Raw genomic sequence first — 10208 nt, forward strand, 5'->3', positions numbered from 1 at the left:
ATTGGCTCAGCCACTTTATAACACAGAATGAAAATGATTAGTGAAACAAAAGAGAAAGTGCGAGGAGGATATAGAGCCCTTCCATACAAAGCCTCCTGTCTTCCTATGGGATCCGTTATAAGCCAGGGGCCCCAGATTTAAACTAATCAGTTTCTGCCTTTATTTATTTTTTCTCGACTTAATTTCCTACATGAACTGGCCAGTTATGTCAAATATTTTTCTTTCTTTTAAGTTGACTTGCTGTCAGCTGAATGCAATGCCCTGTGAAAACACCTGCTGACCTGCTGTATACACACATACACACACATGCATAAATCTCTGCCATCTGCGTCTATGTATCTATATTGTCTATATATATATCTGTAGAAACTGTGTCTCCTGTCTATGAATCTATATGTCTATATTATTTGCTTTTAGAGCAGGGCCCACAGGTTGCAAATTCTTCAAGTCTCTGCAAAATGCACTTTCAAGCTCCTCTCTCTTTTGGGAAAGGCAGCTGCCTCATTGCTTCCAGTTCAGGCTGCTCTGGCTTGCTCTGCCAGCAGATCCTGGGGGAATGGACTGATCAGGTTCACTAATGCTTGGGCTCTCATGGTATTTGCTTACCTAACACAATCAGAATACACATCTTAAATATTTTATCAGCTTTGCAGGGTCATTCTCATACTGTGGCATTGTGTTGCTGGAGAATAGAGCAGACTGGAGAAAAAAATGGTGCTCAAGAGTGCTGAAGAAAGAGAGGTTTAAGCAAATGGCAGCACTTATGCCCTTCTTAGAGCCACTAAAACAAACATCCTTGTTGCAGCATGGCAGATCAGAGGCAATAAAATAGTTAGGGGAATTGCAATAGCAATTCTGGGGGTAGTCCCAGAGCTGAAGTGGGACCTCAGCAGCCAGTAACTATTGTGGAGAAGAAAATGGGTTTTCCCTCTAAACTATCCCATTGCTTGCCTTCAGCCAAGCAGTGCTGACTCCAGGTGGGCAGGGAAAGCTGAGAGGTAGGTCTTTACAGCAAGTCTTTGCTAGAGCTGTGGGTAGAAAATGTTGTTTATGGGGGACCATAACCAGCCATGCCATTTCTGAGCCTGTCCTCAAAGGCTGCGTGTGGGGAGATTCCCCAAGAGGGGGTCAGATGTGTTTTTGTCTCTTTTATGTTGAGACCTAGTGTGATAGTGAAGAGCTTTGAATCCTTGCATGTCCATTGTTCCCCCATCCCAATATTTTTTTTAAAAGATCACCCCAAAGCTAACAAAAAACATTAATGTCTGCCTGCTTCTCTAAACCCCTGCTGAAGCGGTCTTGTGTCTGTTTACACCTGGGCTCATCACCTTAGCCCCGCCCCCCTTTTTCTGAGAGGTGTTTGCTTTCTCCAAACTGCTGTTGTTGCTCTGTTATGCTGTCTGGTTTGTGCCAATGCCTTTGGGTACATATGCTGTCCTCTGTGCTAGTTTATCATCCCTACTCAAACTCTGTGCTACATTGCCATTAGTTTTGAGTGGCCTCGCAGCAAGTAGCTGAGGCTGCAGCCTGGGTTCAGGAGAGAGCTGGGGACAGGTTGAGAAGCAAAGCAGGTCCAGCCAAAGCACGAGGGGCTGGTGTGGGAGAGGGAAGGAATCTCGCTGTACCACTGCTCTGACTGGGATAAGCTGGGGCAACCTTCATGTTGATGCAGTGTGTCCTCAGCTTAGTTGAGTTCTGGCTGCATCCTTGCAAAGGAGAGGGGGAGTGTGTGCTCACACTGATTCATTTTTTTTCCTAATAATAACTTTGTTATGATGTCCAGAGCAGCCCAGAGAGAGCAATAGTAACAGTGGACTGCTTGGAAGAGGAACAAATGCTGCGATCAAGTTTGGGAAACCATGAATCAGCTGTAAAGGGCAGTGTTACCTCAGCCTGAATACATCTTGCTTAGCTTGTACTGTCGGGTGCAAATATAACTGTGGACAATAAAGTAATCCTGTGTTATGTCTTCATGAGAGGCACCTATTTTTACAGATATGATGATCCTCTTTCAGCATTTGGCTCCAGAGCAAGAGCCCTGCTGTATAAATACAGGTTAAGCAGTGGCATGGCGTGCCTGCTTTCAAGGCGATGCAGGAGTATGCAGCCTCAGAAATGGATCCAGCTAATGCCATGCCTTGATGTCTGGTGAAAACGTCTGCTGTACCCCCTTAAAGAGGGAATCATGCACACCCACTACCCCATCTTCCAGCTTTTACAAGGGGAGAATGGTAACAGGGGCATGGCTCTGCCTTTTTCCTACCCATTTTAGGAGGGTGAATGCTCTTGGCCAGATTTAGTGCCTTTTGAAAACCAGGGGGGAGAGCAGCAGAAGCTGTGCCTGTGCCAGGGCCTCCAAGGGAGCAGCACGGTCCTGTCGCATGGGGCTGGTATTCTGCAGCGTGACACTGGCACTGAGCACTTGTGGGTAGGCTGGTCCTTGTCAGCAAGGCTGCACCACTTGGGTCAGGCCATTGCTCTGGGACGGCTAGCAAGACATCAAGTTGCATTAATCTAAAGCTAATCTAATTCCACTGGAGAAATGGGTTCATCCTGACTAACTTTAGATTGCAGTTTATGCATTATTGTGCCAAGGTCTGTATTGGACCAATTTATAGTGAGAAATGAGGTTGGCAAGATAACAGGGGCATCACAATTAGAGCTAATTAGCCCAGCAGGAAATCCATTTCCAGGCAGCTTTTGGCAAGAGTCGAGGTTGGCGGGATAACAAGCATAGAGTGTATTTTGATACAAGCACACTCCAGCTGCAACGAAAAGTAAAGTAACAGCTTGTCTCATCCTTATGCGGAGGCCTCACATCAGGCTCCACCACGTAAGTCTTTTTGTTTGAGGCTTTGCAGCCTCCCTGCTTGGAAAAGGTTCAGAGAACTTGTTCTTACAAAGTCACTTCGGCTGCCAGAGGGCAACGGTGAGCTGTAAGGTCTGCACAGCCCCTCACTCCTGACACCGGGCAGGAGTATGCCCTGTGTCATGGTCCATCTCCAGTTTGGGGGGAGATGAGGGATTGCAGTTTATGATAGAAATCACTGAAGAGTAGCTTGGTTTAATTGCAGGACTTATCCATACAGTAAGATGTCTGGGCTATAGACACAGAAAAACTACTATAATTATTTGTATTTGAGTGCTTTATTATATTGGAATTGCAGTGATATTATTAACATTTGTACAAATGCACAAAATTCCTGTCTCTTCTAGCTAGAAAGAGATGTAAAAATCTGACCTAGTTGAACAGTCTCAATGAACTCATTGTCCATTTGTAACAATAATGGGTTCACAATGCAACAAAAAGCTTAACATAAAATTAAACACATTAAATGCTGCAGCAAGTATTTACATTTATGTACCAAAAAAAAAAGTATCTCCCTCCAGTAAGGAAGGTGGTTGCTTTACAGAATAAAACAAACAGACAAACAAACACAAAACCTTTGCATACAATACAAACAACCTCAAGCCCAAAACTTACTGTGACAGCACCTTTTTTAATATAATATATATATATTTATATATAAACTTCGATAGTTTAGGCTTACTCCAAGCAGTGCTAAAAGTTCCTTAAAATCAGGACAATGGCAATAGCCCAAAGAAGCAACGTTCACTGATGAGTGCTACCCAGTGTTTGAACAGAGCTGTTACAGAGAGAGGGGTACAGAGCTCACAGCCATGGGGTCAGAAACACCTGGGTCACAATGATGAAGTCCTTGGCAAAACTCTCTGTGCCAATTGTTCTAATTCAGAAGAGCGAACACACGTTTCATGCAAAATATTTTGTCTTGTGGAAGCTTGCTAAAGGTGATCTCTGACAGGGAACCCATTGCAATCTCCTGAGGGGTAGGGAAGAAGTTTATCTGGAATTTCCTAAATTCCAGCAAGGAATACATTTCCCTTGAAATGCCCTATCACCCCTTCCACCTTCCTTGCTCCTTGACACTGCTGCAGTTTCTGCAAAGCCAGAAGGAGCTTTCAGTCTTCATTCAGAAGGCTGTCGTGTGGATTTTTAGTCAAGGAGGTTGTGGTCGAAGACCCTCACGTGATCAGATGACAGGCTCTGACTGTGGGTTTCATGAGCAGTTCCACCAGGTGGAACTCAAAAATACTAGCATTTAATTTGCATAAATACAGAGCTGGAGATCCTAAATCCCAGGTATTACACATTGGTATAAATATAGCAAGTTGCAGTTATTGATTCCAGTCAAGGAGAGCCTGGGAAAGGATCAGATTTCCACTTAGATAACCAATCTTTTCTCTGAGTGTCTGTGAACACTGACATTTTTTGGCCTCATGCAGTTTAGGATTTGCTATAAAGTCATTTTGAAAGCTATGGAAAACCAATAATGGTAAGCAACTCAGCTCTTAAGTGTAAAGACACTGATAAGACTGAGATAACTGTAAGCTCTGAAAAAAACAAAAAGAGGTTATAGATGTAAACAGTCTCATTTGTCTTTGCAATAAGATGATCATTTCAGATGGTGAAAAATTTTTTTTTGGTGTTCAAATCACTTGAGATTTTATTGCTTTTGCTTGTCCTTAGAAGTTTTTTGTCTCTTTTCTTCTTTTTTTTTTTAAAGGTGCTGTCCCTAGTCAAGTTATAAGGCAACATATTTTATTGATTCAGAACTCTAATACATAGTATGGCCACTGTTATCACTGCAGCTTTGCAGCTACCGTGAGTTGGACAACAGTCAAAGTGCATGACAATGCACAACAGAGCCAGTCTCCTGACCTTACAATATACAGGACACTTTGGTTCTTGGGATGAGAGATTATAAATGTAGCTTAGATGCTGCCTCACATCACACACTTTGCATAATAAAACATTTATATGCTGTCATGAAGAGGGTGTAAAGTCTAAGTCACACTGCAGACTGGCTGGTCTCAGCTTCTCTGTTCGGGCAGGTGTGAGAGACAAGTTGTAGATATGCCACCAGTGAAAGCATATAAATGTACCTGGTGCAAAAGTTTTACAAGAGTATTTATAAATGATTCAACAAGGGAGAGCAAGAAAGAGAGCGAGAGCTAAAGTGCAATTTCAAAATAATATAAATAATTGAAATGTAGAAAAAAGATACTAATTAGTTGTAACTGGTTTTGTTTTATAGGCACAGTTTAGGTTTTCTGCTTACAGATCAATTTTTTTTCTCTTCTTCCCCCTCCTGTAATTTTCTCTGATGTATAATGGAGTTTCAATGGTCTAAATATAAGGAACACTGCTTAGTAAGAGGACAGAAGAGGCAATGGTAAGGCAGTATAGTGCAACTCACTATGTGATATTAGAATAGAAACAAGGATGGGGTTAGATCTTCTGTGGTGATGTATCAAATCAGCCTTAAGGAAAAAAAAAGGGTAGAAAAAAAAGATAGGCTTTCCAGTTATATGTTTACTCATGCTTTCTAAAATGAGAGAGCATATTTTCCAACACAAAGGAAACAACTGAAGATTTATCATTTGTTTCATTGTTACAAAAAACAAAAAAGGAAAAGAAAAAGAAAAAAAAGCAGATGCTGCTTTAAGGAAAACATTTAATTCTAGGAATTTCTGTACAACTGACCTCAGCAAGCTTTTCCATCTTAGATGGATGACTTCTGCTTGAGACCCTGAAAAATTAAGATGCACACACACCTAGAGCAGTTTATTGCAAAACTAATATTGTAACTTTAAAAAAAACCAAAACCCCAACAGATTCTATACAAGAATACTGTTCAAATGGAATGTGTTAAAATAACATTTATTAATAAATACTTTATAAAATTCTATGTGAATACTAAATTAATAGATTCCTGTTTTAAAATTGCTTTGGTCCTCATGAATTTTCATAAATTCACTCTATACGCTTTTTTTTAAAAAAAGGTATTAGCTGCTAAAAAGCACATTTTGCCTAAACTAAAAGGCTAGTTTTCAACACTAAATATTGTTGCTTAAAAAAATATGAATCCTCAAAAGTTGGGCATTTAACAACAGTTATAGCTGGCTTGTTAGTTAACAGGACTGAATCATTAAATCCACACGCACTGAGGCACTGAACCATTGACTTTCCACTATTCAGAAGATGGGCAGCAGACATTTAGCTTTGTAGCAAGAATTAACTCCCAACAGCGTGAAATTCTCCATAAATCATCATCATCATCGTCCTTATAAAACACGCCGTGATAGCACACAAACTACTTGTCTCCCACAGGCAGCGTTATGAATATGGCTTGCATAAACTGACTTGGGGAAGAGGGGCTAGGGACGAAGGAGCCGGATCACAGCATCGTTTCTTTCCAATCGAAGTATTGTAATTGTCCATGGCTGAGATTTCCAACGTGCTTCCAATGTCACACGACAAGAGATGCCGTCTACAGAAATACCTCCTCCTGAGCAAGGCAGTGGCCAAGGCTTGGTGCCCTGGGAAGCGGGTGACGGAAGGGATCCAAGTTGTCCTTCGCTGGCAGTAGGATAGGGCACAGAGCCTGGTGAGCCTAGCAATAGGCTGGATTGGCAGGGCAAGAGGAAAGCAGAGCAGTCTCCAGAAGCAGCTAATGGAAAAGCAGGATTCCTCCTTGACAGAAAGAGCCTGGGAAGTGCATTCAGAGTGACATGCTTGGGAAGAGGCTGTTGCCACTGACCACATGGCAGAGGAACTTCCAGGGGACAGAGGGGCTGGGGCTTCTCCTGTAGCCCTTGCTCAGGCAGCCACCAGTGCCTGGCTGGACCAGCAGCTTGAGGAAAGGCTGCAGGATCATTCCCCTGGAAAACAATAGCATTTTAATGTGGAAGCAAATCTGATGAATAATATAAGGTGCCTGGTACAGTTGGTCCTTTTACCGATGATATAGCTGATATAAAGATGCTGCATGTTGTCTTGGCCTGTGAACCTGCGACAGAGTTACAAGAAGCAATAGCAAATAGCTTTTCATCCTTTACTTATTTCCACATCACTAGCAAGGATTATACCTAAAGGCCAATAGTATAGAGAGGAGACATTTCATTGTAATTACACATTTAGGCCAACATGTGTGGTTGGCTTGCCTAGTTAGCATTAAAAAAAGAAATAATTGAGCTATATATAATACACATCAGTCAAACTGTCAAGTTGCTGAATTTAACAAAACTTAGGCGAGGTTTTTGTATTTTTTCCTTTTTTTTCTTTTTAATGTAGAGGCTTTCAGTTTAACAGCTAAATATTTTAATTGAGGAGACTGAATAAAAAGAAGCTAAACCGTAATTCTAGTGCAGTGTAGCTCAACTGGGTATTCTAATATTACCAAAAACTTTGATTTTATTTTTTAATGTATTTAAGTGCTACCCATATAGAAGGAAAATTTTTTAAATTAACCCTGCAATGGCATTTCCTTTATGACGGTGAATGATGAAATTCAGACACAGTGGAAATGCTTATTTGGGTTTCTTTACACAGTGGATACTCAGCTGGAACATTTTGCTTGACTGCATATTTGAAAAAAGTTCCCTTGGGAGCCGTGATGAAGCAAAACCATTTAGCTATTACAACTGGAGATTAAAAAAAATTATAGATTCAGTATTTAAAACACTTTAAAAGTATATGTTTGTCTAAAATATAATAGAAAATCCTTTACATTTGTATTTTTTCGTAATTTTTTTTGGTTCTTAGACTATATAATAAGGTCAAGATTTACACTGTACATTAAAAATCTTCTTCTTTTGAATGTATTTGCATAAATGGAAAGCAAGCTGTTAGAGAAAGGAATACTGATAAAAAGTTAGTTACCAAGATAAGAACTAATTCAGAAATAGATGATCCTCAGAGTTTTGCTTTCCCTTCTAGATGGGCCCTGCTCCGTACAGTGCCTCCTCACACTTCAGTTGTTTCACTCTCCCTCCCACACGGAGAAGAGCCACCCTTTTAAACTCCACAACTTCTCTAAAAACCAAAGACACAGTCTTTGAGGAGAAGAACTTCGCTTCACAACAAAGTGTGTTCAGGGCTAGAGGATTTGCAAGGAATAATGTGAATTTTGCTATAAAAGATGCAGCTCAAAATGTTTGAACATTTACCACCAGCTCGGAGCCCACTCCCCTGGTGAATAGCAGGAGGTTTTGCTGCTGACAGATTTGAGAGCAAAATCGGGTCCCAATATACAGAAAGGCAGTGTAATTAACTGGCATCATCTCCGTCTGATTTTCCCATCAATCAGTGGTACCACTCGGGGATGCAAATCAGTCGCTCTGAGGGGCAGGCTCAGAGTCCAAACAAAAACCTTAATTGTGGCATGAGGCTCTTTTCCAGACCCTCTTTGCAGGACTGTATTTTATCCCAAGTGCAGTGGGATTTGGCCTTCCTGCAGCACTTTTTAGCCGCTGCATGCTTTCTAAAAATTATTTAGCGTCCTAATGAGACAATTCCTTACCCATGGTAAACGGGCGTTAAGTGCCATTAAAGTCAGTGAAGCTACACTGCTGTCTGCCAGGTTAGGATCGGCTCGTGAACGCTTAAAGAAATGCCTGCAGAGAGCAGGTCTTTCCCTGGGAATTAAAAATGGCATTTTTCCAACTGGGCAGAACCGTTACACTGATTTATTTCTCATTTATAGCCCATGAAGCCTGAGGCTGTTAGTTTTCATTGCTAGAACAATGCAACCAGGTTGGGGAACAGAAGTTTTCTGAATTATTACACACTACATGGATTTTTCTACGTTAATGACTGTCAGTGCAAAAGAATTGCTGTGATTCTCAGGTGTTGCTTGCTGTGCCTGTACTGCACCACAGAATCTTACACTGCTGCTAGCATCAACACAGCTGGCTCTCCATCCTGCTTCACCTGCGGCCACACCGCTTTCGCCTTTCCCTGTTTATTAAAAACACTAAATCAGGAGCATTTCTACTTTTTAAAAGCAAAATGCTCGGCACAGCCCAACTGCAGAGCTAGTGAAAGCAGGAGCCGTGCCGACAGTTTTTAGGCGGGCTTGAAGGTTTTGCTTGTTCATCACTGTTCTTTGAGAAAAAGAGGGAAGCGAGAAAGCCTTGGAATGAAAAAAAAAAAAGCAGGAAAAAAAAGCTGGGGAATGAAAAGGGTTTGAGAAGGGAAAAGGAAGGTGTGAGAATAACTGGAGGAGAAAAAGGCCAGGGTAGGGGAGAGAGGAGAAGGGGGAGGGCTAGACAAAAGAGCACGTTATTTGGGCTTGATTTTGTCCTGATAGCCACATCCTATATAACCACTTTGAAAGAGGCTCTGAATGCAAAACACAGTCTGCTGATAGCATAACGCTAACTCTTTTTTATTATGCTGTCAGCAGATGCCCTCTCTCTATATTTATAGCCTAATTACTCCTAGTTACCTACGTATGACTCTGTTTAATATTTTTCATGCCTCATGTTGGCTAACAAGATGCAGTTTAACACAACTTCGTATTTCTGAGGCTTCAGGCTAGACTGGTGAGAAGGAAACATGACTATGTACAGAAACAGTTAGGTTTATAAACAAGTAACTGGTACCAAAAAAATGGAGAAAGCACCAAAGCATTTCTCAAGCTGATAGCATATTAATTGCATAACTCCCTTTTATGTAACTAAGTATAAAAGACATTTTAATAACTATAAAAATGAAAAGCCAGAGTCTTTCAAGAACTGAGGAATCTTCCAGGCTTGAGTTATGGTTGCGAATGTCCTTAGCAGAGAGGACGCTTTGATATGCTACCACACTCCCCTAGCAGTTTCTGATCAACCACTTTTAAAGGATGGGGTTGATGTCTGTTCTGTGGCTGGCGAGCTGAGTGAGAGTGGAGCTTCCCACGACGTCGCTGACAGAGGAGGAGGTCGTTATGGTGTTGTGCTGGATGACTTGCTGCTGGGAGCAAGCTGGGACCGGGCTCGCAGGAGGACTGCTCTCGGGACCTGGGAAGGGGGTGAGGGCACAGAGACAACACACATTCATTTTTTCCATCTGAGTAAAATGTCCAGGCTGGGTGACACTCCTGGAAATACTAATGAGCTGAGGCATGCATTAAGTCCCAGGATTTCAAAATACACAGTTATCCAACACTCTCTGTCTTCTCATTTGTTGCAGGTTTTGGTATATTTTTCAAGGCTGCTTCTCAGATATCAAACTGACTTCAGGAGTTGAGACCTTGAAAAATGTCCAAGACCTTAAGGATTATGAAACTAATGTTGGGATAAAAAGTCCAATATCTTAAGGTCTTTAAAATCAGTTGGGATGCTTAAATGCTTTATTTGCT

The 10208-nt window shown here is 41.5% G+C and overlaps 1 protein-coding gene across 1 annotated transcript in view; it reads right to left on the reverse strand.

Annotated features, from left to right (window-relative positions):
• Positions 1–8759: 8759 nt before the first annotated feature.
• CREB5 (cAMP responsive element binding protein 5) overlaps positions 8760–10208 on the reverse strand; it is a 73946-nt gene continuing 72497 nt past the window's right edge. The window contains exon 7 of the mRNA XM_009071440.1: positions 8760–9867. Coding sequence (XP_009069688.1) covers positions 9704–9867 — 164 coding nt within the window. The 3' untranslated portion in view covers positions 8760–9703. The remainder of the gene's footprint in view (positions 9868–10208) is intronic.

This window comes from Acanthisitta chloris, unplaced genomic scaffold, assembly GCF_000695815.1.
Source record: "Acanthisitta chloris isolate BGI_N310 unplaced genomic scaffold, ASM69581v1 scaffold23993, whole genome shotgun sequence".
NCBI classification, from domain to species: Eukaryota; Metazoa; Chordata; class Aves; order Passeriformes; family Acanthisittidae; genus Acanthisitta; species Acanthisitta chloris.